The sequence below is a fragment of the Labrus mixtus genome, chromosome 10 (genome assembly GCF_963584025.1).
Source record: "Labrus mixtus chromosome 10, fLabMix1.1, whole genome shotgun sequence".
NCBI lineage: Eukaryota > Metazoa > Chordata > Actinopteri > Labriformes > Labridae > Labrus > Labrus mixtus.
The window spans coordinates 13,256,002-13,282,745 of NC_083621.1; the positions used below are offsets into that span (position 1 = coordinate 13,256,002).

The following is a 26,744-nucleotide window of genomic DNA, read 5'->3' on the forward strand; positions in this document are numbered from 1 at the left end:
CATCCTGTGAGCGTGTTCTGCCTCTTCATCTAAGTACACCTCCATTCAGATTCACACTTTCCATGCTGTATGGGGTGTTAACTTCAAGCCTGCTCTGGGTTGCATTTTGCATTCTTGAGAAGACTTTTTACACCTCGTATTACTCACCAGACAGTTTCTCATATAGGTTACAGTGACAAACAGGTTACAGTAACTCAAACAAAAAGTAGCTAATGAAGTTCTATTTAAACAGGAGAACAGCATCTCGTCTTTTAACCCTTTTACTACAAAACCTTAAAACTTGACATAACATGTTACTAAGTTTGAGGTGTTTACATTTTTAGTCTGCCTGTAAGAAGCCGTTGTTGTTTTTTTAAAGTGCGTGTTTTAGAGCAAATATAAAATCCTTCAGCATTTTAGATGATCCCCTACTAGACAATAAAGGACATGGATCACACAGTTGGGATAACCTTCAACAGATTGATCACAAACGATATGTAAATTAATGGGAACTAAAGGCTGCTGAAAGGAGGAAAATGCAACATCAAAGTTGTAATTCTGCAGCTTCCTTTCAGAAATGTAAACATTTCAAGACATGCTTGAAGTTGGTCATTTAATGATGACCAAGAAACATTCTGTCTTGTTTCACTGGAAACAGCATCAACTTCTCTGAGTGGAGATGCATTTTTGGAGTGGTAAACTACAAACATCTTTTGTGGTCCTGTTCCTTTTTTACTCAGCATCATGAGAGGGCGCAATTCTTGTGTGGTTTCCTGTGTGCTAGAAATTAAACACCAGAGGGCTGAGCCTGAATGCAAAAGACGTAGTTATACAGCCGATAAGATGTTTTGAAACCTCTTCAAACGATGCAGAATAATTTATGATTTCATGTATATCATAGTATGAATGTATCTATTAATCAATGTGATCAATCTGAATTGTTTGACTTTTTAAAAGTTTTTCCTAATTCACCTTAAAAATGTTCCCTCATGAAGAATTTCAGCAACTTTCAACGCCAACTATTTTGGTGAACAGCTAGAGAAAAGCGTCATCCTTTTACTTCACTTGACAAAATGTTGTGTTTATATGTTCGTTCTCTGGAAACTTAAAACCAATATAGCTGTGTTTAAAACTAATGTGCCGATGTCCTTAACTTCCAATTACCTCCTGATGTGAAGAAGAAACCAGACAAGAGGGGGGAACAGATGTTTTAGGTTAAATACCAGTTTCATTTAAAACAAATAAATACAAAAGATACAACAAATATGATTGAAATAAAAAAAAAAACATATTACACAGTGATATCAGATTGAATAAATTATTGTTAAGTAATGTGGTCTTTGGCTCTGCATCCCACGAAAAAGCGAGGACATTTTTAGTTTGATTATCCATCCAGCATATTAAAGAATATAGCTTCCATCCGTTTGAGGTCCATGTGATGTAAAGGAGTCTTACAGCTCATACATCCCAAAGGTTGTGGCTCCCTCTTCGTAGTCCACCAGTGAACAGTCTTGTACCCAGACACTGAGTTGGTTACCACTCTCCAGTGTAACCACCCCCCCCTGCGTGGCCGTGCACATGTTGGGGACCGACCCCCTGTGGCTGTCCAGATTGCAGTACGCCTTCATAGCAACCTCATCTTTGTCCGTCATGCTCTTCCTCAGCATGACCCAGCTGGTCAGCGGGTGCCCTGGGTCACCCTTGGAGAAGGTCACCTTGGAGTAGACAAAGTACTTCCCAGACTTCTGGATTGCCACGTGGGTTGGGGAGAAAAGGCTGATGTTCCTCAAATCTGAGTGTTTTTCGTCCCACTGGAGATAACCTGCTGGAGAGACAATATTAAGATTATTATAAGTCTAAATTAATAGAAATACTAGAGATAGTTACATAGATGGTTGTGTACTCATCATCACATTTAAAAAAAAAAAAATGAAAAGAAGTTAATTGTTTCTTACCTGTAGATGTCTGTGTGCGTGCTTTCTGACTAACTACCATGCTTGCCAAAGCTTTGTCGGGCCTTTCTGATGAAGGACCTTTCTTCTGTTCTGATAAAAGCAAGGACACTAGAGACGAGAAGGAATATGTGGTCAGAGACAGTGTTGTGATTCAATGTTTGTATAAAAGTTCTCATGTAAAATACTTTGAGAAATAAAATGAAAAATATTTACTTTCTGGATTTACTTCAGCTGAGGGAAAATTTTCCTGTGAGGGAAAAAAAAAAAAGCAAATCATCAGGAATGAGTACGGTAATTCTCCTTTGTTCGAATTAATAATGTCTATAATGAAATATCATCCTAACTGTGTTCACATCATGATCATCTCACAACAACACCCTATGCTGCAAAACATCACATCTCACCTGTGTGTATAAAGAGCATTTCCTGTGCTACATTGGCCTAACTCATGTCTCGGCATGCACGGAGATTAAAAAAAAAAAAAAAAAAAAAAGGTAAACTATCAGATTGAACTAATCTATTTTGCGTAAGTGCAAGAGATTATGCATTTGCTTCATGTTTTGAAATAAGTTAATATGGCAGTGAAACAGGAAAAAATGGTTAAAGCCATTTTTTTCTTTCTTAAAGGCATCACATTCATAAATTAATTAAATTAAACCTAGGATTTCAAAATGTACAATGTAACTGTAGAGCTTATATATGCAGCTTATTATTTTGTCATCTTCACTGCAATATTAGAAATCTCTTGTAAAATGAACTCTTTTTTTTTATTTACCTTTTTGCCATTGGAGGACAAGAAGATGAATCCTACGATGGACAGAAATAACTGCAGCAGCACCACACCGAGCACAAACTGGAGGAGAACCTTGCTGTGGCCCTTGGACGGAGCTGGCGCTGGGATGAAGACCGAGTGGGACCCATTGTGGCGTGGAGGTATGGGCGGTGGAGCCAGGCTGGTCTGGTAGGTGTTGATCATGGTGGTGAAGGGAAGTGGTGAAACCTTGAGAGGTCCAAGATCTGTGACATCCCAGGCACCTTCTGACTACCGCTCTCTCAAGCAGCTGTGTTTTTCTTTACTCTACTTCCTGGAAGCTTTTCGACATGATAATCTGTGAGAGATGTGACCTTTGGGGGCACGTGTCTGTGTGTTTTCTACAAGTCCTCTTTGCATTTTTTTTCTTCTGTCATGCAGCTTGAAATCTGTATTTATATGTCAATGTGGTTCTATTTATGGACAAAAAAAAAACACATCACGTGAGTTTTGGTGGTAATGTAGTATGACATGATGCACTATAGTGTTTTTAGTAGGCTGAAGTAGTCAATATTAGAGACATTATTATTATTTAGACACATTTTCATACAGTGGGAGCTGGTTAGCACAAATGACCACAGCAGCTGTAGCAACTCTTCAAATAGAAGTAATTTAAGGAGTCATAACAGAAGCAGGAATTAACACATATAGACCACAACTTTCCCGAAATGAAAGGATATTAAATGGTTACTTTATATGATTGCAATCTGCCATCCAAGACAGCCTCAAAAACACTGGCCGACAATTATGACTCATTTGCAGACTAGTATAACATTCAGTTTAATACATGCTGGTATGCTAAGTTTCTATATTGATACATGCAGAGGTATTCAGTCTACCATAGTGCCACATTCTCCTGAAATGAGATCTAATTTTTTCCATCCTATCCACTTAGTCAAATTTGAAGGGCGAAAAAGTATGAACAATATTTTCACAAAAGGTCACATAGGGCTGCAGGAACTGGCCAACTATGTTATTGTCAAATAATGTAGAGAGAGAGAGAGAGATCAATGACTTCAAGCTTCCCTAAACATATTCTCAATAGTTTATTTTTATTTACACAGACAGAAAAATAACAGTTTATAAATACAGTATATTAATACCAGGAATATATATTTTCCATTTCAAATAAAATAATCCCAGAATCCCGATAAATTAGTTCTGTATTTTATTTTTTTTATATTTTCCACTATGTGTGATCATTGTATGATATATAATATAAAGATAGTATTGTTGTTGTTGCATCACTATCTTTTATGATAAATTACGACTTTTTCTCCACCATAAGTATCATATAGCACGATATGACATTTATGATTTGAGGGTCATGAAATATATGTAAACACATTTATGATTTGGTTTTTAATTCCAACTGATACGTGCAATTGTATTTCATTTTTATGTAAACCACGACAGACATTCATTGATTTGAAAGTTGTGATGTGCATCTGGATGTAGATTCTCAGAGAGCCGAGAGCTTTTTTTACATCGACACATATACACATTGAAGGTTGGCACATGGCCAAATGAATTAACAGGCAGGACTATATGTCTCTAAGTTACATTCAAATGGTACAGAGTACACAAATGGACATATACTTTCACTTTATCATCAATCAATAATGAGTGTTGTGAGTTAAGAGAAATGAACACTGAATGAGGAGAGTTCTGATTAAACACTTGTTGTAAATTCCATGTTTGGTCAGCTGTAAAAGATGAAGAACTGTTATGGAGTGTAGTGGACAACCAGCGTCTGGCGGCCATTGTGCCGGCTGCAGAGGGAGGTGTTTCTGGGGATCTGAGGTTGTGAGGAGCTGAGGGAAGTTTGTCTGTGAACGGGGAGGAAACTTGTGAACATTGTCCTTGCAGTTTGGAGCTCCTCTGTTTGAACGGACTCTGGTTCCCTGCTGCACTTCACTAAGGCCACAAAGCATCGGTGGAACTGTGTAGAAGCAGAACAAGACTGTTGATTTTTTTTAGTTTGCAAGCATTTCAGGGAATAAAACGGCAAAGCATCAAAGCTGAGATTAATGTGCTCGAGAACAACTTCAGCAGCATCTGAAAACAATCAAATAGGTCCTATTACTACACAAAGAAACGCAGAAGACCAAACAGAAGCTTGTATAAATACAGCTGTGCAGGAAGGAGAGCTTTCATGGCTACAAACAGTAGCAATCAACCACCAAGTGTGCTGCATATAAAACAAGTATGTGGTACTTAAATGACACTGGGATAGACAAAAAATTAAATTAGACCGAGCTGCACCCTCAATGTCACAGAGAGCCATCGGGGTCTCCTCTGTAGAGGGAAAACTGGCCCGCTATTCTCTTCCAATTCTTTATTTTTACTATCCAGCTGTTATATGGACTTTAGCCAACAGGACATACACAGCATGCTTCAATCTATGAATACATGAGCTGGAGACAGATGTAGTAGATCACCTGGTTGTTGAAGAACACGTAGATGACGGGGTTGACCACAGTGCTGAACTTTGCCAGCACAGAGGGCACCATGCTCGCCACGGGAGTCACCAGTCCAGATCTACCGAAAGTGGCCATCAGTGCCATGACACCGTAGGGCATCCAGCACAGTATGAAGCAGGACACCATGGACAACACCATCACCAAAATGTGCTGCTCTCTGCGCTGAGCCGACAGAAGATTGATCTTACCCACCTGACGGCATAAAGGAGGAGAGAAAAGTTACAGAGGTTATAAATCTGTCATGAAATTTATTTTGACCTATACCCTGACTGAACTACTGTCATCGAAGCCGAGGCGCAGACTCCCTGAGGGTCTGAGCTAGTTAGACCTAAAGGATTTGGCCTTGGCTGTGGTTTTCGGTTGTGGGCCTACATGTGTGGAACAAACAGCCCCCCCTCAAGATCAGAGCTGTGCCCTCAACTCAGTCATTCAAAGTACAACTTAAGCCCACCTCTTATCTTTAGCTTTCCAAATCTAAACTTATTGTTTGCATATTAACTGATTATATCTCAATATTTGTCTGATATATTTACGTAGTTTTATCTTTTTATAGATTAATTTTTTCATATTTGGAAATATTTAAGTGTTTTAAAAGTGGTCTAATAATGAATTTGACTTGACTTGACAAAGTTTTCAATGACTGTACTTGTGAACAGGCATTTCTGTGTTTTCTTGTGTCTGGGTTTGTTGCAGCCGTGGCTTGACTGATAACTTACACCTCTTACGTGTAAGAGAGGTGAAACATTTCTCTTAATGGTGCCATCCAGTGGTCAAAGACAAACTAGACACTTTGACACACGGCAACGCATGCTGATACACTCCTCCCTCTACCCTCATTAGTCAAACCTGGCCGGGGGACTCTGAGAGGAATGAATGTGCTTAATACAACAGGTGGACTGATCTTTAATAAGAATCTTTTGAATTCTTCTGAACAAAAGTTGAACCCACATATGTCAACATATTAAATAGGCACATTTATAGGCACACATTCAACACAATTGTATACATGGCACATCTCAGTGGGTCTAGATTAGAATCAAACCCTGGCTGCTGCGGCAAGGATTCCACTCCCCCACAATGTACTAATAACCCTAGTTTGTCTAAACCACTGAGTAACACTGGCCTTAACAACAGCATCATTGTTATATAGTTTAGACTGTTGGCTTTTAACAAGACATGCCTGCCAGCACACATTTACTAATCAAAACTGTTAATCTTACAAAGTATTATTTGGTTTCTATCAAGGTTGCAACAAAAGGCTCGGATATAAAGCTCTGCTGGACTAAAATCAGCTCATAGACATTTTGTCATAAGCCAAGTGGATACAGAAGCATCTCATCAAAATCATTGTCAACTCTTCCGCGTTGATGAAATACCCCTGTGGTTTGCTTAGACACTCGATTACACTTCACCTTGTTTCAAGTCATGACCTCCGTAGCCTTTCTCCTCGATCGCCTTAAATGTAAAAACTATCCTGACACCTTTACACCAGCTGGGATTTCTGCGTGGCAGACTTTTAGTTTGAATGTTACAGACAGGAAACACAGCTTCAGGAGCAAAACCAAACGTAGGACTTATTTTCTTCACTATTGAACCATCCTTTCTTTACTAATTGGACTATAATGCTATGACAAAAATTGAGTGTTTCGACAATCAATAGAGTGACGGTGTGAAGGGAAAGTTGGTAGAAAACAAATCCAAGCTTGAGCCAAACTGATGCTGTTGTTATAAATGTCATCTGTCCTTCTGACGTGTTGGTTTAAGCCACCTATGGGAGGCTGGCAGAAGGCTCACACACTGATTGCTGGGTTTCTAAGAAAAGCATAAGGCGGGGCTCTTGGCTGGAAGGCGACGGGTGAACACTGCTGAGCCCTTACTTACCGGTATGGTAATCAAATCTGCAAAGCCCTTCTTATCTTTGACTCCCTGGGGTGGATGGTGTAAAAAAAAAATAGAGGTACTTCTATAATATCAGGTATCCAATAGTAACAGGTTGCTTCCATGTCTAATAATATCTTCTAGTTGATTCATGGATCAGAGTAGTAAAGAGTGCATTAAAGGGACCCCACACCAATCCGAAATCCTTAATTGTCAATTATTTGAGTGACCGGCAGGTTTATGTAACCGCCACCAAGGCAAGGATGAGTCACTGGAAACTAGGAAGGAGTTGTTGCCCTAAAGGGGGCAGCAAGAGCCTCACACACTCCCCTGAAGACGTCAGCTAAATAGGGCTTAACAGTGTGGTTCCGAAAGTGAAAATCCCATTCATTTTCTCCATAGTGGATTTGATTATTAGAGATAACGTCAAAGCCATCCAAGGTAGACTTACCACAAGAGTGTCAAGCAAAGGTATATGCTCCACTAGCAGACACAAGTTCATATGATTTCAACCTTGTTTTAAGAAAAATACGAGTGTAACAGCTGTGTTTGTAATTGGTGGATACCACTGTTACCATGGAAATGTTTCCTGCCCCCCAGCGCCGGATGCGAACGGATAGTTCCGCCATCAGCCTAGATAGCTAACACAATTTGTACTACTATCTTTGTTATGGGGTGGCTGTGGCTCAGTTGGTCGTCTTCCAGTTGGAAAGATCGGGGGTTCGATCCCCAGTTCCTGTAACTACATGTACGATGTGTCCTTGGGCAAGACACTTAACACCAAGTTTTTCCCGCTGCTTCGTCAGTGGCGTATGAATGTGTACGAATGGGATTAGCTACATCTGATGGAGACTTTACATAGAAACCTCTGCCATCAGTGTGTAAGCGCTTTTCTAGTCTTCTGACCGCAAGCTCATGTCCATTTACTTGACTCCAGAAAAATGAATGTACACAGTCTTGTACATCTGCCTTTTCCAATCATTGTCTTGCCCTGAATCAAATGTTTTATAGTCACGAGTATTCTGGGAGCTTGGTTGGCTTGGTTTCCGGCTTCAATATCTTGGTTTAAAGATTTTCTGAAATTGAATTGTAATATTTTATCGGGGAAATTTACTTCCAGAATCAGAGCTGTTGAAAAAGTGGGCCGTCAGTGTTGAGCTCTATTCCTACCCACTTCCGGAGAAATTGTTGTTAAGATTTTAAACACAGAGCTGCAGCTTGAAGGATTTTTTTTTTCTTGATGCTACTTGAAATGACCTTGTAGACACATGACCAAGAGATAGTTGGAGTCTGACAGCCATCACTTAACCTCTGAGACATCTTATATTCAATTATTACATTCTGATAATTATGATACAGCCAAACACAGATAACTGGTTACTTAAAAAGGGGGAAACATGGACTCTAATGGTACACAGAATATGAAGCATCTCTGCGTCTTTCAGGTTGTTGTCGTAAGATGAACACATGATTGAAAACATGTTTCTTAACTGTCCACAAAGGAAAGTCACTTTGAAATAACACAGGTATTTAGATTTAGGTTTATGTTACTTTAAGTCTGCAGTCAAGGAGATGGAGTTGAGGCAGACCAAATGAATATCTTAATTGCTGAAACACATCCATCAGATTTGTCTTGCCTGTCAGTTGGCAAATGGGTACGTGGCTGTCAGTCAAATCAGTCCCTTCCTCTTCTTCTTCTTATTGCCTAATTATGATTGACTCATAGTCTTAATGACAGCAGTAGCTCAGTCTGTAGGGACTTGGGTGAAGAAACAGAGGGTGTTCTGGGTTCAAGTCCCAGTGCCGACACAGTTTGGACATTGGTCTGGTAACTAGAGATTAAAAAATCCAGTACTGCCAAGGCACAAAACCCCCCAACTGCTCAGGTGCTCTTTCATGTGCAGCCCCTCACTCTCTCTCCATTGTTGCATGTCCATAGGATCCTGATTGTGCATGTGTGTGTGTTTCAGCCTATGTGTGTGTCGCATTTCTCAATAACAGACTGTAAAAGTAATTTCTCCTCATGGGATTAATAATATCTTCTTCTCCTAATGTAGTTAAAAGGGATGATTTGTATAAAAACTTCCCCATCATACATGCTTTTGCAAATAAGGAAATGAGCTACAGAGACTAAAAAGGACCAGGCTGTAAGCATGAGTATTTCTGCTGTGAAGATGTGCATTTTAATATGGCCTCTAACATGGATTCTAGTAGACACTTGAGGACCTGCAGGTTTTTACACTTCTGCATCGGCTTTATTTTTCAGCACTTGAGGCTACATTTTCAATTAAAAGTGACTAAACGTTCTGAAATATGAATTCTGATCTCAGACACAAATACAAAAACTCCCAGTAGCAATAGGCCTCGACCTTAATCTAGCATGGTGTGTTTTAGTTTGTGTAATATGTGTTTTTTTCTTGTGTTAGTTGTGTCAACTTAATTTGTGTACCCAAGGAATCACCCTGGAAAAAAACTTGTTTAGAATACTCTTCAATAAACACATATATATTCAGTATAAGCAGCAAATTAGGAAGTTAACTTTAATCATAACATTTTTATTTTATGTGTTTTTTTCCGTATTCATATATATAAAATAGTTGCATTTTTTTTTTTTATGACAAAAAAAGTATCTGGTATTGCAGCAGATTAGCAAAAACTCACCCTCCTGATTGCCACCAGGATTCGTCCATAAGAGTAGATCATGAGCAGGAGGGGCAGCAGCAGACAGAAGATGAAGAGACACAGCACGTAAGAGATGCTGGTGGGGGAGCGGAGGTGCCACTGGACGGAGCATGTGGTCCCAGGTCCCTCAGGCCCGTAGGTGCTCCAGCCCAGTAGGGGTGGCACGGTCCAGAGGAGAGAGTAGAGCCAGGAGCCCCCGATACAGAGCCAGGCTTTCCTGAAGTCTGAGATGTCCACCTTTGAGGAACGCAGCACGGTGGTGTAACGTTCATAGGAGAGGACAGACAGGGACACCAGGGACACAATGCCTTGGAGAGCAAGAGAGAAGAAGACAGAAAAGTATATCATCACAAGTTCAGAACGCAAATAAAACAGTGATTCTTTCAACACGGGCACTTTCATTTCTCCTACAGGAACTTTTGGCTCACTGCTTGCAAAGAGTCCATGTTGAGTTTGTCAGCCCACCTGCTCTACTAAGACTTTACTCACTGCAAAATCAATCTGTTCAAAGTATGGAAACTATTCAGTGAAATGATAGCTGGAATGAAAGCGGCTTTGAGTTTCTCAAACAATTCTTATATTTAAATACAATTTAAACCGATTGAGTGAAATAAAATATATATATTTATATTTTTTTAATGTATGTTTTTTTTAACCTTTTGTATGAAATATTATGTAATATTTGTAAAACTATTTATAATGACAGCAACCCAATCTGATTATTGTTTTTACTTTCTTACTTTAATTCAAAAAAGTATTCCTTTATATGTGTCAGAAAAAACAGCATGATCCTGTATATGAGCATGTTTGAGTAAGAGTATGTTCCTCCTTTCTTCAAATCCAATATGGCACTAAATCGTGATTGAACCTCACTGAATAGTAGCTATAGAAATGACTTGCCATTCACTCTAATCCCCGTGTAGGGCTTTCTTCTTTTCTATAAAGAATTTAAACTTCAAGCCCAGATACCTCCAAAGAAATGAAGAAATCAAGTTGAACATTTGTCTTCATTAAGTCATACAAGGGATGGCTTTCTAAAGCTATTGATCCCAGCTAGATGGATTGTCATGACATTTTGCAAAGTGATTAGCCAACAGTTCACACAGTGGACCTAAATGACACTGCCCTTTTAGCACCAGTATGGTCTATAAGGATAGACATTTTGTGGTTTCCAGATGAAATGTCTCAATATGTTGGAGGAGGACCGCCATGAAATTTAGGACAGACATTTATGAACCCCATCAGGATGAGTTATAAACAGGGATGAATCCCTGATTTTTCACTTTCACACTTTCACACTTTCACAAGAATCAGAAAAGAGTGACTTCCCGCCAACAGTTATGTATCGGTCCAAAGCCTGCAAAACAAAAACCTTCTCAGTGTTAAGTAGCCTAGTATCCTTTTGAATTTATCAAACAAATTCCTACTCTTGGCACAAATGTTTTTGAAAAAAAAAAAAAAAAGCCTACATAGGCAACATAACTCACCAAAGAGCGAATTTGCAAAGCCATACCACTTGCAGCCGTACTCTCCAATGAGCCATCTACCCTGCAGACTCGCGGCGAAACTAAACGGTGTCCCGAAAACGCACACAAGGACGTCGCTCAAACTGATGTTCAACAGGATGAGATTGATGGGCGTCCAGAGGGAACGAAACTTCGCGAAGACAAGAAGAGCGAGGAAGTTGCCGAGAGTTCCCGCCACTAAAATGAAGCCGAGACATACTGCCACCACCGTGTGACCGCTCCGGCTCAGCCCGCCGGGGAAGGCTTGGGGTGCGGCGTTGTCCCGCAGGGTGGAGTCGATGGTGATGCTGGAGCCGGAGAGAGAGCTGTCTGTGGTGCTGATGTTGTATCCGCGCGTGTGGAGGACCATAGCAGAGAGAGAGAGAGAGAGAGAGAGAGGGGAGAGCAGAGGGCGCAAGAGGAGCTGGACACACACTGCTGTGAGGGCCAATATAACACAATTATTAGAGTGTGGGGAGAGCAGTCAGTGTTCCCAGTGCACTACTTGTACCCCATAATGTAAGGTATTATCTCCACCCCTTTTTTTTTTTCTGCGGCTCTTACATATATTCTATTTCTTAGAAGCTTCCCTTTTATTATAAGTCAGTTGATCACAATTGTGTTGGTAAATACAACAATTCTTCCAAATCGATTGTTTGCTTGCTGGTTGACTTGACTTGGCTTTTCAATGCGTTTAATTGAGGTCTTTTGGAAAAGTAATATTTACCTCCTTTGGATTTTAGTTTTTTTTTTTTTATTATTGCAAATGGGGAAAGCAAACAAAGCAATGGAGTACTTAACTTAATATGTCAGATGGGAAAGAAAACCACCAACCAAGCAGGCATGATAAAGAGATTCCAATCAGATGCCTTAACCACCAGGCTCCTTTAAAGTTTCTCCCATTTGTATCTGTGATCTCATCTCCGTCAGCAAAGCGCATGTTCATAGGTGAATGTTGGAACATGGATCAACTAGTAAATCTAAAGGCAGATCTGCTCACTCCTCTCCACAATGCCTTGGTACAACAACTGCATAGCTCCTGACACGGCATCAACCAATCCGTCTATCCCCTCAGCCATTTCACCACCACACATGAACTTCTTCTCTTGAGGCAGAACTCACTTCCATCCACCATTTACCAGCAGAGAGCCATGCTCTAAGGCAAGGGGGTGCTTACTCTCATCCCATCTGTCACACTCAACTGAAAACCACCCCTGTGCCTACTGGAGGTCACAGTTTAATGAAGCCAACAGAAACTCATCATCTGCATACAATTTTACTTCCCCAAACTAAACTCTTTCCTCTCCAAGGCTGCACTTTGAGATCCATTAAAAAAAACAACAACACAGATTTGGTGCCAAGGTATACAACGCTGATCAAGGCCATAACCGATAAAAGATGTGTCTCTTATATGAGGAGCACATGGATCATAACAACAGCCCCAGTAATTCAAAATGAAGGGTTACCCCACCAAGGACCCTCCTGGAGCTTAAAATGCAGCAGCTCGTGTTCTAACTAGAACTACTGTGAAAATATATGTGCAATTTTAACAAGAACCTATAAACAATTGAGGAAAAAATCTGTAATTAGACCTGAATATAATATATACCTATATATCTAGGTATTACCCATCTAGAACATTACACTCCCAGAATGCAGGCCTCCTCATCCTATGCATCGATGCTGTTTGTCTCTGTCCTTCTCTTTCTTTCCGCATCTCCCTCGATCCTGTTTTCCAAGCCCAGTTAAAACACGGTTTTTGCAGATGGCTGTTCAACATAAGTCTGGTTTTGCTCAAGGTATCTGCCTCTCAAAGGCAGTTTTCCCCTGTCACTGTAACTTTGCTAAATGTTGCTTAGTGCTGTGGTCATGATGGAGTAGGTATTTTAACTGCTCGTTTGTTAAGTGTATTTAGATTACATTTGTTGTGCATTTGTGCTATACAAATAAAGATGGATTGACTGATTGATTGATTCTGTGGACACAGTTGTTGGCCTTTTTCAAGTCCACATGAAGGGAAGACCGGATGAGCAAACTCTGATGGGGTAATACACTGGTCAACTCTGTTTGGTTCTTTAATACTGTAGGAGCCTTATTGCTCATCATGTTAAATTTATGGATGCATGTAATACTTTTTGTTCATTGGATCTGGGAGGGGGAGGGGCTTGTGGATTTAATTGGGCTCAGTTCAGACTAGTAGAGAGTGGAGCCACACAGTCTTTTGACCTCTCTCTCTCCTCATCTCTCTTTTTGTATAGTTTTGGACTAACCTGTATCTGTTTTTTGTTTATTTTTGTTGAAGTAAACATTTAAACTTTGATCATTTGGTCCCGTGGATTTTTTGGATGAAAATGACTTAAGAGAGGAGTTCTGGGAGCGTCAAGCTACGGCTTCATTCAGTGGATACCTACAAATACCAAGAAAAATACTTTTTGTTTTCACGGAACAAAGTAGGCCAAATGCAAGAGACACAACCACTGATAACAGGTTATAGGAATCTTTACTTTTCTTACCTGACAATGACTGTTGTGATCAAAAAGATGTACTGATGTAAAATCTGATCATTACAGTGGATATATGACTTGAGGACTGGCATAAAATTGCTATTTGATGCCGCAACCCCAGGGGAGAGCTCTGTAAATCTCCATTGCTCTGGTCAATGGTGTCAGCTCAAACCCACAGACAGCATCCATGGACTTCTAATGCCCCCTCTTCATGCTCTCCAATCAGTATCATTGGCTTGTTGGAAGCTCAATAGGTAATCATCACTACAGAACCAACCCCCTCCCTTTCCATTATTGGCCTCAGATCAGTCTGATTATGCCAGACACAAGGGGAAAAGGGGGATTATGGTATCAAGTCTGCATGGATGTTGAATTCATGCCTGCCTCCTGGCAGGACTACAGTTTATTCTTTTCTTTACCACACTGTTATTGTTTTTCCTACTTTTTCAGAGAAAAAAATACCAGTAAGACTTTCCAATCCATAGCTGCTGCAGTGTCTGCTGCTTCTGTGTCTATCATTTATTTTACATCACTTACTCCTTGAGAGACTTATATGAAAAAATGTAATAAAACGTGTGCTGAAAGAGGTAGCATGCTTTAATATTTTATTCCTGAGTAAGAAGTCTTAATGGAGCTTTCTCTGATGTACCCCATGCACAGTCATTTTTACTGTTTCTGCGCATTTACTATTGGCTCCTTTTATCTAAAACTTTATGTTTTATAAGTCAATGTTGCAATAACATGTGCTGTGTTCTTGAAACAACAAAGGATAACAAGAATATTCAGAATTATGAAGATATGTTTATGCATCTCTATTCTGGGTTTTGTTTAACATTATTTTGAAGTAGAAATCCTCTGACATCTCATGCATATATCCAAAAAGTTAATTGTTATTTTAAGCTCCTTTACAATGGTTGTACTATCCACATGAAATATTTTCAACAAGGTGTTCACAGTTAGTAAACCAATGGTAAAATCTTGTGTGGAGGAATACAATCATATTTTACGAACTGTTGGAATTAAGAAAATTCATACAAATACAAATTGGACGCTGGATTACTTCTTCTGGCATATATAGCATGAACCGGCTCTGAAATGCCCCAGAATGATAATGGTGTGATGGATTCAGAGAAGCAACAAGCCCTCTTTGAAGGACAGTTAATTATAGTCTCTCAGTAAGCTTCCAGTGCTGTCAAATGATAAATTACCATATGAATACTGACATAATTGAAACTCAGGGTTAGCTTGCATTACCATGTTCTTGTCACCTATTGTTCCACCGTCATATTATATAATATGGTTTGAATGGAAGAGGTATTAAAAGGCGATAAAATATCAAGTGAATCATTTTTTGAGACTTTTTTTTTTTTTTTCAAGCAACCGCACATTGTATCATTTTAGAATTGAAAAACAGCATTTGATCGCAAAGCAGGAAAAAGCGAAACAAGGTAATATCATAACTAAAAGAGGGCAGGGAAATAGCGAAAGTAAAATGTTGAACCAAACATCGAAAATCTAGATACGGGTCCTTCTTTGTCTGTTATGTTGTTTTGTTTGTTAATTAATGGTGACTAAGAGGTAGACGTTAAGTCTTTGATTTTTTTAAAAACAAGTACAACAAATCTCCACTCATACTAGCCACTGTGTTAAGATGTTCAAGACAGTGACCATTTGCACTATCTACTGCTATGAAAATGCTAAATTACTGACATGTATAACATTCACTGTGTTTAGCATCTTAATTAGCATCTTAGCATGTAAACCTTTACTAACAAGTTAAGTCAAGGCTGATGTAGCCTACTGAGAAAATATCAGGCTTCCTCCCTTCTGGTTATTGATTACAAATGTTCAGGGTGTAACACAGAATTATTGTTTTTCTAAGCTGCTTAAATAAGTATAATGGAGGTGTGGTTATATTGTGCGAGGTTGACTTGGGCTGTAGTGGTGGAGCCCACATTGGGCTTTTCATGGGTCCCAGAGTTTCCTTTGCAGACTCATGCCTTGAAAACAAAGATGTCTTTTGTGTTTTCATGTCTAATTACAGTACAGAGGTACTCTCTGCTCCTGCATGATCCCTTTTTGAAACTCAGTTTTTTTTTAAATGCCTTGGACCGTTACTTAAAAGGCATCTTATTTCACATAAGCCTGAACATGACTTGGGAGTCCATTAATCCACTGGACCAGTGCCCAGTTCGGTAACCACTGTTCATGCGGTTCCAGATGGTAAGAAACTAATATTAGCAAATTAACATCAATAATCCTCCCTCTTCATGTGGAGATGGCAACTCCTCCATCTGTTTCCATGAATGTTGTCGGCAGTGAAATGTGAATACTGTCATCATGTATCTCTGACAACGACAGGACCAGTTGGTGAGCGAACGCTAAACATGCCAGACTGTTGATTCAACATGTGTTGTAAATGAATCATCTTATTTTACATACAAATGGATGTAAGGCAGCATTCAGATTGCAGGCACAAGTAGCCAAGCTCATTAATTGGCTTATATATAACGAAACCCTGTTGTGTTTTTTTACTCCAGCTCTGATGGGGGCTTGCTGGTACAGTGGTGCTTGGTTAGTGGAGTTTGCATGATCTGGCTCCTTCACACTGGAGTCTGCACCACACTTTTGAATGTAATAAAAAATATATATACCATAACACGGTTTGGTGATGTGGTAATTATTACTGACGGCTGGGTTGGAACTCAATCTACATTGAGTTGACCATTTACATTTCAAAAATTAAAAAACTAGAATAATTTCTAAACTTTTAGCAACCACTCAAGGCCATCAAGTTAGCCCAATGGATTTAGAACTCACCTCGTGTAAAAAGGTTGAATGTTACAGCTTGGTTGGGTTCCAGTCTGTCCCAGAAAATCCGTTGAAAATGTCATTAACAATTGCATATACACTATAATTTAAAAAAATATAGTAGTCCCTCAAAAAGATCTCCTTGAGGCCGGTGTCCAGTTTGCTCAAAAGATACAGAACTAACCCCATATTTAAGAAGTGAAATTAAAATGTTGATTTGATTACAAACTTGTGCCATTTTGTGACAGACATTTTCCATTCCATCTACATTACAGTTAGGTGAGCACTTTCTCAGTGAATTCATTTTCCAACTTGGTTCATTTCCAGCGTCTCTGTGGAGTGTGGATAAATGTTCATGTTTTTTTTCTTTTCTTTTTTTCTGCCATATATGTTTATTTCTACATCGTTTAATTGAGGACAACACACAACAATATTTGAAGATTCCCTTACATTTAAAGAAAGTCATAAAATAACATCACTATCCTTCATTTTTTTGTTTGTTTGTTTTGGTATATGAAATATTCTACCACTACTAAAACACATCTTTATGAGCTGTACGCAGTTATTAACATCAATATTCAAACACTTTAACTTAATACTGGTCTATTTACTTGTGTAGGCCCACTAAGAGAATTGCCTGATTAAAAGCACAAGAAAATGCCCTTCATTCAAATAACCTGCAAAGGAAGCAACGACATATACTGAGCCCTTAGCTCTACAGGAGTACTGACAGAGTTGAAGAACAGGTTTGTCAGAGACTGTTCACTTTCAGAAAAAGGTTGTTCCAGTTATTACATACTGAGGTACTGAGGTCATCTGACTGAGAAATCGAAAGAGCGGGCGATAGAATGGAAGCACGGCTGTTTCGTCACAGTGTACTCTGATAACGCTCAAGAGTCTTGTTTGACGAGGATATATTTGACTGCTACTAGGTGAACAGAAAGTTGAGATTGTTCTCTGTTTCTTCTGCGCCAGCCGCTCATGCTTCAATACCAGTACAGGTCTTTCTTTTCCAGATGGCGTCCTTACAGAGAGGAGACAAAGACAGCAATAATGATAAGCAGCTCTCATGGATGCACAGGGTCAGCTTTGTAAACAAGCCGACTGAGTGAATTATTTTTTAACACATTAGCATTTCTCAGAGTAAGAAACAGACTCCTGAGATAACACCTGTAAGGAAGTACGGAAACTACCACATACCTAACAAGTGCTATTAATAGAATAACATAATTATAGGTTGCCAGTTTTCTGATGACTACCTTCTTCATTTCTGTGAACCAGCATACTGACCTCATTCTTAATTAATCATTCCTCATTAACTCTGAACAAAGTGTGAATTTATTCAGAAATGAACACTTTTTAGGAGCCCTACATGCTTTATGGTGCATCATTGTTTCTGCTGTAGGAATGCATCATTTTCAACTAAAAGATAGCTATTCCAACTACTAATGATTTTCTCTGAAAACAAAGTGAAAAGCACCTGATGTGTCTTCTTTTCCAAAAGGGAAACACCTAAATTCTAGTAATAGAGGAGTTATGTTCATTAAAGTTTAAAAGCTTTTTCCATTCGTGGTTAAAAAGTGTATTAAGTTTCTTTCAGCTGGGGCAGTTGCAAGATATAGATGATAAAAAACGACAACACATACGCAGGATTTTCCATTTTATTTTCCCCACCCACAATGCAACTCAGTTCTTTCTTTTTGAAAGACTTTTCATGTCTAGTTATGAACGACAAATCTCCACTGTGTTATGCCGGCTTTTTCTTGTCAACTTAAAGGTGCACCATGGAGTTTTGGTAGAGAAATTTCGAAGTTGGAGAAACAAACTGTGTGGTCCCTGTAACACAGTTTGTAGATAAAATGCTACCCAAGAAGTTATGGTGGTGGGCGTGCAACAGTTAAAACTTACCTCTCCTGGTAGCTTTTATGCTTTAAACAGTGTTCAGGGACCCGTTTTTTTCTTTGAGTAAAGTGTGTGTTTTCAGTTCACAAAATATAGCATAGAATTGTTTCACTTCTCCAACTTTCAAATTTCACTACCAATACTCCATACTGCACCTTTAAAGATTCCAACACTAAAGTGCAGTGATAAAATCATACAATCACAAAAAGCAGTTTTGTCAACTTTGGAAAAACTCCTTCAGGGCCACAAAAGACCAAGGAAGTAATTTTGCTCTGGTTTCATAAGTGAAGCCAATAGTCAAGCCAAGTGCCTCGTGCGTGCATTTTGTGTGCCTACTGCGTGCCTGCTTTTTTCTCTAATAGCCAGTAGGGGGAGACTCCACTGGTTTCAAAATCCAATGACAGTATATTAAACCAGATGACAATGAGTTTTTGCTCTTAATCGTCAGTTTCAGCTTCTTCAAGAATTGAAACAAAAAAATTAATTGCTCAGACATTAAATAACAGAGAATTAAGTCAGATTGCAGCTTTACAAACACCTAAATGTCCCCTTTTTGTTGTATTGATATATTGATAATTATCTATGAGGTTACTTATATGTCTGATGTACCATATTAAGATAGAGGAATGGATAAATGTCTGTTTTCTATCAAAGCAATTTATTTATTTTTTAAATGGTTGCAATTCCTTTTTTCAAATATGTTATTTTAAAGGCTTACCAGTTTCATAGCCCAAAGCAGGGTCTACAGACTCTCTGAATCCTTGTGGCACCGTCCAGCTTGGGAGCCCCTCTGGCTTCGAGTTGGAGGCCGTGCTGGGTCCCATATCACCCCGGTCATTATGCAGTAGGTTGAGCAGGGATGTGGCGTATTGCTGTCCGGTTACACTCAAACCATCTTGTGACATGGAGTATGGCAACCCTGGACCCTCTCCTGCCCTGCCAGTGAACGAGTGCCATGAGTCAGGAACGTTGTCTGCAGGACTGAAGGTCAGGAGACGTCCTGCTACAGGAGGGACCTGTGACTCTGAGTAAGGGTCAACAGCACTCCCCTGACAGGGGATGCTATCTTCTGCCAGGTATAAGAAAAAAGGACATGTTTTCAGGATGATTTGGATTGATTGTGCTGTTTATAATCAGTTAGGCCAATACAGTGATGACTTTTTTTTTTGCTTACCCATTTTAATAGTTTTACGTATTTTCTTTGTTTTTGCTGCCGGTGCCTTGGCCTTGTAGACTTTGTTGAGTGCACGAGTGAAGTGAGCATCTACCATGCTGTTGATGTCCCCCTGGAAGTAAGTCAGGATGACATACTGAGAATGCTTCTCCACCTTCACAGCCATTGGAGTGTCTGTTCTGTCCTCCATTGGGCCAGCTGTCACTGAAAACAGAGACAAATACAGGATCATAAGAAGCTGCCCAAACCATACCAGTATTTCTGTAATTGACCATGCATTATTCCACAGGTTTAATGCAACAGTTATAAAATGTCCAATATAAAGATCAATGTTAACCAGTGAATATAGTTCTGCTCGGGAAGTCTGTCTGTTAAATTAAAGTTTTTCCTTTTCAGTTTTGCCAAAATTGCCAAAAAAGTTTTTGGCAATATATAATCAAACTCTTCTCCAGAGGTGTAACGTCTCTCTTTATCTGCACATCTGAAGCAGTTTAATCTGGACTTGCCCTGGAGGACTCATGTCATGAATCAGTGGCATCTCTTTGAAACTGATGATAGCACACAAACAGGAACGCAAACAGCAAGTGGATAAAGTAAACGTAAATACAATACATTTTTATGACTCAGAAATTGTGTCTTTAATCATATAAACTCCGAAAACATGATGGAAAAAATAATAAATCCAGCAACCAAGATCAATACTGGGAAATCTTCATAACTGGAACTCTTTTGTGGTTGGATGTTCCAAAAGGACAAAATAAGAATAGCTTTTTGTGCTATTTTGCACGGCATACATAAAAAAAAGGATTAAAAAAAAGGGCTGAAAGGCATACTGAATGTGTCCTATTTTGGGAAAACCATTCTGACTGAAGTGCAAATAATTAGATCACATCCATCCCATAGTGCGAACCAAAATAAACATACATACTTAGCTGAATTGATCATTTAAACCACTTTGTTGGATATTGTAAATAACTTTCTTCTCTTACCTGACCTGATGATTGACCAAAGATGAACAGTGAGTGTGTCCTTTCATTGACTGCTCGAATAAAGCTGAAGTGTTCATCCACATGGGCCGCAGCCAGTGTTGTCGTAAAAAAAAAAGTACCCCTTAGCTCGAGTTTAAAGATCAGACTCAATAACCTGATTTAAGGAAGCTACAGGAGGTGTCCTTGTTTCTTCCCTTCCTCTACAGAAAAAACAACGTTTTGCATACTGAGCCTCATAAGGTTCTTGGTGCGTTAGACTGGGAGGGTGTGTGAATGCAGACAGCTATGACTAGAATGTCATCCATCCAGTTTCACGAAAACCTGAAAGACATCTGACAAACATTCCTACCACCGCTGTCTTAAACTTCAACACAAGTTGATTGCACTTCTGATGTCATTTACTGGCTGAGATGATTCTGTGTTATTCTTAAAGTTTTAACATAATGGAGATAACATGAAGTTAAACCTCTTTAACAGGGTAAATAGTGCAAATAAAAGAGATTCTTTATTCATTTTGAATGGATCACCATATCTTAAGGAGGGATTCATGGGGTACCGGTAGCCTAGTGGTTAGTGCACGCCCTATGTAAGGAGGCTGTTGTCCTCTAAGCGGACGTCCCAGGCTCAAATCCAACCTGTGACTCTTTTCCTGCATGTCATTCCCCCACTCTCTCCATGACTCTATCCACTGTCCTATCTATAAATAAAGCCCAAAAATAAACCTTTAAATAAAAAGAAGGGCCTTCATGTATTCAATGGTTGATTTGAGGTTCTTCTATTTATTTTTTAACACTCAGTGTGAACAGAACAAAAAGTGCTGCTCAGAGGAGTGGTGATATTTCTGATGTTTTGTTTTTACTGATAAACCTAATTCTATGCAAAAAATGTCCTAGGAAAAATTTTATCAACAAAAATCACATACTCTTATTTAGTAAGGAATTAATTAGTAATGTCACAAGAGCTGCAGTTTTTGCTATTTGTGAAGATTTATTGTTAGCCTTTAATTGAAGATAACTATTGTTAGTTATTGTTGCTATTTCAGTTGCAACAATAGTCAAGAAAAATATTATTGTGTTAAAACTCTTAATTTTACAGACAAGCGATATATGTTGTCTGAATGCATTTCAATCTTTACTCACAAAAAAAAAGAAAAATCAGTTTTCCGACATTGTGTGGATTGTGTAGCGATGTGGAAAATTAAAACACACAAAAAGGTTCAACAATAATGTTTTTATTATCATTGAAATTGCAGATACACTTAAATTAAAAGCACAGTGCTACAGCATATAAGAGCTGCTGCAGAGACAGTTGGTAGCAAACCTCGCATGAACTGTATTAGAAAAAAAAAACATAAACAAGTGATTTTCTTTTCTTCTTTGAACAATGCACTTTGCCAGGGAGCGTTTTAAAACAAGACATACACGGAGGCCCACTCACGCCCTCTGGTGGTGGTTTGGTGCTGATCCTGTCGAGGAATCTGACACCTTCCTGGTGGTGGTGTTATCAGAAGCCACTGAGACAGTGTTAACCAGAATGCTCTTTTTGGGGCGACCACCACCGGCTGTGGCAGAGCGGCTCCAGTCTGAACACAGGAGACAAGAAAGAGAAAGAGAAATTGCTCAAATTCTTGCTATTATACTTTGACATTCCCTTCACATTTAAGCATTGTTGGGCTTTTCAATGGTACCTGAGTCATTATTGGGTCTGAAACGTCCACAACACAAGTGAATTCTCCACTGCTTCCTCACATTCTCCTTCATCAGACAGTGAAACAAAAAAATGAAGAAACCTGGAACAAAGAGAAGAGACAATAAACTCCCTCCTCTTTTATTATAACATGGTAAAGACATAGGTGTGTCTTTGTTTCTGCATCATATTCATTCTTTCTGTGCCATTAAGTCTGATTATAACTTCCAAAAGAAAACAGCCAAACCACAAGATAAACTGGGAAATGAATGATGGTAAATGTCCAAACAATCCCTTGTTTGAAATATGCAAAATACCTCAATGTTGCTTAACACTAACACAATTCAGATTGGTTGAAAATGGCCCACTCTTATTTTATTTTTTAGCTATTCACCCTCAGCTACAGCCCCTTTTGTTACCCTGTGAAGTGTTGAAGATGCAGAACAGGTACAGCATGGCCACTCTTCCTGGGCCAAATGAAAAGAAGCCCATTGACCAGGTCAGGCCCAACAGGACAGTGAGACTGGCCACTGCCCTCAGGTCCTGCAGAGACGTGCGGCTGTTTGCTGATGACTTATTGAACCTCATCTGTCTGATCTGAACCAGAACCTTGATGAACACGAAGATGTTGCACAACAGGATCAGAAGAAAAAAAGCCACCACCGTCACGTAGAAGAAGACGTCATTCTGCAGCCAGCAGCTGGAGGGAGGGAGAAAGTTCCTCATTATGACATTTACACTGGGATTTATCACTCATGTCATTGACCGCCTTTATTTATAGTCTGATATGCTGCTTAGTGTTGACCTCTAAATTAATTAATACATAAATTAATGTATGTTATCATGCACTTATATGACTGATCTCACTATGTCTTTAGACAACATGCGCCTGAGAAGGAGATGACTCACACAGTTCTTTTACTTACAATTGCTCAATGGACTGAAGCCCCACTTTAGCCTCTTCAGGTGTAGCATTTCCATACGCATCTTTATCCATGGCCAACACTATGCTGACTATTACCAGAGGAATACCTTAGAGAAAAAAGAATCTGGTTTATGTGGCTCAATCATAGCTGATTCATTACTCATATGGTAAGAAAAATAATATTCCGATTGTTTCCTACCTATGTACAAGATTTCACAGTTATTTATGATACATTTTTTGGCAATTATTGAAAAGAAAGTCATAAAAGAAAGTGTGAAAAAAATCCCTGTTCCCCCTCGCAGCTCAACCCTCAACCAATCAAATCTATCACTGATTCATCGTATCATTCATTCCGACTGATCCTGGACGTGTTCTACTTGCAGTGAGGAGCTTCGAGGGGTCTTGTCTTACCCCATCCTGCGGCGCAGAACTTGAGGATGTAGGAAGGAATGTAGATGTTGAAGACCTTGACAAGTGCGAGGTACATGTGCACAGCCTCCAGGCCCATCCAGGTGAAAGAAGCCAGCAGGAAGTAGTGCAGCGACGCACCAGTGGCAATGCACAGGCCGTAGTTGGAGAAAGATGACAGCCAGGAGTTGAGAAGGAAGAGCATGCCCAACCCCAGCAGGGCAGCTGACAGGTTGATAAGTATCTTAGATGGGTTGTCTCGACGCAGCTTTCTGAAATGAGATAAACACGAGCAGAGAGAAGAAACATAAATTCAATTCTGAATGCTTGTTGGAAGCCTTTTGGTGTCATGCAGGTGTTAAGCCTGTGCAAATAGACAAAACTGGTTTTCTTTGCCACGATTTACTACTACATAATAAATGTACTTTATTTGATAATAAAATAATCCTTGAATATTATTAAGATATAAAATTCTTGGGTGACAAAGTTGCTCCTTATAAGACTTCGCCTTTATGGATTAGGTTTAATACTTAATAAGATGTTCCAAAAATGTGTGTGTTTTTTATTTCATTCATATTTTGGAGGATTTTCTTGGGGCCTTTTGACATGTATTTGATAGGACACCCGAAGAAGATAGACAGGAAATGCGGGGAAGAAAGAGAGGCGGAGTGATTCTATTATCATTCCAATAACTTATTTAAGTTAATGTTCTGACTTGATGCAGTCGCTGTCTGCCAGACTGCGATAGCTCAGTTAGTGTTGCTCAAAGGGACTCACTCAAAAGCAAGGTAGGTGAGAAGAGTGATGCCCAAAAAGATGGATGATATACCACAACCAAGATATGAAATCACTGTCAGGATCTGACTGTCAGTATCGCTGAGATCCCTCCTGGATACATCCTGGATAAAAAGCAGAACAAACATTTTATACATTATGAGAAAAAGATCAAGTGGCTGTTGAGAAATTAAGCCAAACACTTCAGTTCCTCGAGTGTCCACTTGAGGCTGGCTGCAAAAGCCATGTAAGTCCCAAACACACCCATATTAAAATGCTTATTTTTACAGCACAAATAAACATGTTGTTCAGTGAGAAATTTGGTCTAAATAGCTATTGGCATACGCTGTACAGAGTTAATTATAGGGGCATGGCTGATCCGATCACTCTAGTTGTTTGCCATGAGGCTAAAGGCCCAGGAGAAGGTTGACCAAAAGTTTGCTTGAGGCATGGCTACAATCATTGAGCTTCAAAACTACGCTTCAGAAACCAATGGAAGATGTCACTGAGGGAATTGCCCTCTAGTGGTGGCACATGAAAGGACATTCTGGCAAGGGTCAGTGCCAGCTGTTAAAACACATCATAATCCAAACTGAATTCAAGAAAAAAGAAAATCCACATTGTGGCCTTTACGTCAGCATCTTGTGTCATTGGCAGAAATAGATGTAGGCAGTTAGCTTCTGGCCAGATTGCACACAGCAGGCTGGGGTTTGTGGGAGTTTTCTGTTCCCCGGTTTTATTTATATAAATGCAAACCAATGACTCACCAGCAGCACAGCAAAATGAGTGAGGTGATCACACAGGCAGCTGGTCCGATTAGAAGAGATACTCTGAGTCTCACAACCTCCGCTGTTCCAACCCCCCTGCCCGGCTGACTCACACACACACACACACACACACACACACACACACACACACACATCACTTATCAATAATCACACAGATGTGCATGTTAAGAGACCTTTGTTAGCACTATGAAGTCCAATTTCTATAAATCATCTCATCTGTAAACATAAAAAATAATAATAATGACAAATTTACCATTTTTCTGGAAATCCCAAAACACACAGCGTACCTCAAACTCTTGCTGTGACAAAACAAAACAAAACAAAACAAAACAGGGAAGTGATTTAGTTGTAGAGTCAAATACTCATCTAATTGATCAATGAAGGTAAAATTCCTCACCTGTTTGGGTTTTTGATGGTTCAAGGTCACAACCACCTTATCCTTTAAGTTGTGTACATGGCTGCCATTGACGCTGGCAGACACTATGTATGAATTCAATGCCAAGCTGCTCTGTGCTCCATTGTTGAGGTCTGGATCCTATTGAAAATAGAAAAGGTTTGCAGGACTATAATTGAATGTATGAAGTATGACAGTTTTAATTAAATGGTCAATTAGAAACTCATGGTAACAAAAGGAGTAATGAATAGAAGTATTCATTAATATTGGCAAAATATTCATATTTTACTGTCTTTGTTTTTCCTTATGTAAAAGTTTGACATTTTGGAAAAACACATTCTTATACTCCAGTGGTAAATATTATTTCTGAGTGGATTCAAGATTATATTATGTGCGTTTTCCAGTAAACGTGAAATTCTCTGTCTTAACGTAGATGATAAAACAACAGAAACAACAGCAAAACATGCTACCAATCTTTTTTTTTTTTTTTTTTTTAAATAGAAGTACCTGAAAAAGTTCTTCTGTGCCATAGAATTGAAACTGGATACGGGTTTTATTATCCTCTCCAGGAAGGAAAAGGTCGTGGAGGGCAGGGGGCAAAGAGATAGTCGCATCTGTGTCAGGGAGCGGTTCACTCACAAAGCTCTGTTTGACAAAAATCTGAATAGAAACAATTACATTAAATTGCAGGGTTGGTACAGCAGTATTTCTCATCACTTGCTAATCTAAATCAAACTCCTCCTGACAACCAGTTTTTTTTATTTGCTCTACCTTGCTAAAAGTAAATGTGGCATGACTGCCTAAGATGTCAAAGTTTGCTTCAACACATTTTTTACATTTCACATTTGCTCAAGGATGCCACAGAAATCTGCCTTGCCTGTAAAACATTTTGGAGCATATTATTGCATTATAGCAACCCACCTTTGGGTTTAGGATTGGAGAAGTGCAGGACACACCAAAGGTGAGGCCTCTGAAGTCACCTGGGTCTACATTGACCATGGACAGGGCCAGTGAAGGTGCTGTTACATTGATAGATTCATCTGGGAAATCCATTTTGTTACCCATTCTCTCTGTTAGATTAAGGACACTATTTCCA

The 26,744-nt window shown here is 39.3% G+C and overlaps 4 protein-coding genes across 8 annotated transcripts in view; all 4 read right to left on the bottom strand.

Moving 5' to 3' along the window:
- The window catches only part of adgrg4a (adhesion G protein-coupled receptor G4a), a 382,000-nt gene that overhangs the window by 348,013 nt on the left and 7,243 nt on the right, over positions 1 to 26,744 (bottom strand). For 3 of the 4 annotated variants that reach the window (XM_061048397.1, XM_061048398.1, XM_061048396.1), the window contains 11 exons: positions 26,570 to 26,735; positions 26,156 to 26,308; positions 25,652 to 25,789; positions 25,508 to 25,553; positions 25,234 to 25,337; positions 24,470 to 24,591; positions 23,696 to 23,964; positions 23,286 to 23,391; positions 22,779 to 23,059; positions 22,361 to 22,462; positions 21,889 to 22,255 (listed from right to left, as the gene is read on the bottom strand). In XM_061048397.1, coding sequence (XP_060904380.1) covers positions 22,107 to 22,255; positions 22,361 to 22,462; positions 22,779 to 23,059; positions 23,286 to 23,391; positions 23,696 to 23,964; positions 24,470 to 24,591; positions 25,234 to 25,337; positions 25,508 to 25,553; positions 25,652 to 25,789; positions 26,156 to 26,308; positions 26,570 to 26,735 — 1,636 coding nt within the window. In that variant the 3' untranslated portion in view covers positions 21,889 to 22,106. Of the gene's footprint in view, positions 1 to 21,888; positions 22,256 to 22,360; positions 22,463 to 22,753; positions 23,060 to 23,285; positions 23,392 to 23,695; positions 23,965 to 24,469; positions 24,592 to 25,233; positions 25,338 to 25,507; positions 25,554 to 25,651; positions 25,790 to 26,155; positions 26,309 to 26,569; positions 26,736 to 26,744 lie in introns of those variants that run through there. The other variant, XM_061048399.1, reaches the window with a different exon arrangement.
- On the bottom strand, positions 1,184 to 3,238 carry cd40lg (CD40 ligand). The gene is made up of 4 exons (XM_061048391.1): positions 2,710 to 3,238; positions 2,148 to 2,181; positions 1,935 to 2,042; positions 1,184 to 1,804 (listed from the first exon to the last, which is right to left on the bottom strand). The coding sequence occupies exons 1-4, from the start codon at positions 2,908 to 2,910 to the stop codon at positions 1,431 to 1,433; spliced, it is 717 nt and encodes a 238-aa protein (XP_060904374.1). The 5' UTR covers positions 2,911 to 3,238; the 3' UTR covers positions 1,184 to 1,430.
- On the bottom strand, positions 3,939 to 11,917 carry tmtops3a (teleost multiple tissue opsin 3a). The gene is made up of 4 exons (XM_061048392.1): positions 11,276 to 11,917; positions 9,768 to 10,096; positions 5,187 to 5,420; positions 3,939 to 4,687 (listed from the first exon to the last, which is right to left on the bottom strand). Exons 1-4 carry the CDS (start codon positions 11,661 to 11,663, stop codon positions 4,472 to 4,474), a joined length of 1,167 nt encoding a protein of 388 aa, XP_060904375.1. The 5' UTR covers positions 11,664 to 11,917; the 3' UTR covers positions 3,939 to 4,471.
- On the bottom strand, positions 17,000 to 20,914 carry vgll1 (vestigial like family member 1). Of its 2 annotated transcripts, none has more exons than XM_061048395.1 (4): positions 20,674 to 20,914; positions 19,685 to 19,888; positions 19,229 to 19,576; positions 17,000 to 17,632 (listed from the first exon to the last, which is right to left on the bottom strand). In XM_061048395.1, the coding sequence occupies exons 2-4, from the start codon at positions 19,872 to 19,874 to the stop codon at positions 17,595 to 17,597; spliced, it is 576 nt and encodes a 191-aa protein (XP_060904378.1). In that variant the 5' UTR covers positions 19,875 to 19,888; positions 20,674 to 20,914; the 3' UTR covers positions 17,000 to 17,594. The 2 variants fall into 2 exon arrangements, with proteins under 2 accessions (XP_060904378.1, XP_060904377.1); XM_061048394.1 differs by having other exon boundaries at positions 19,229 to 19,579; positions 20,674 to 20,910.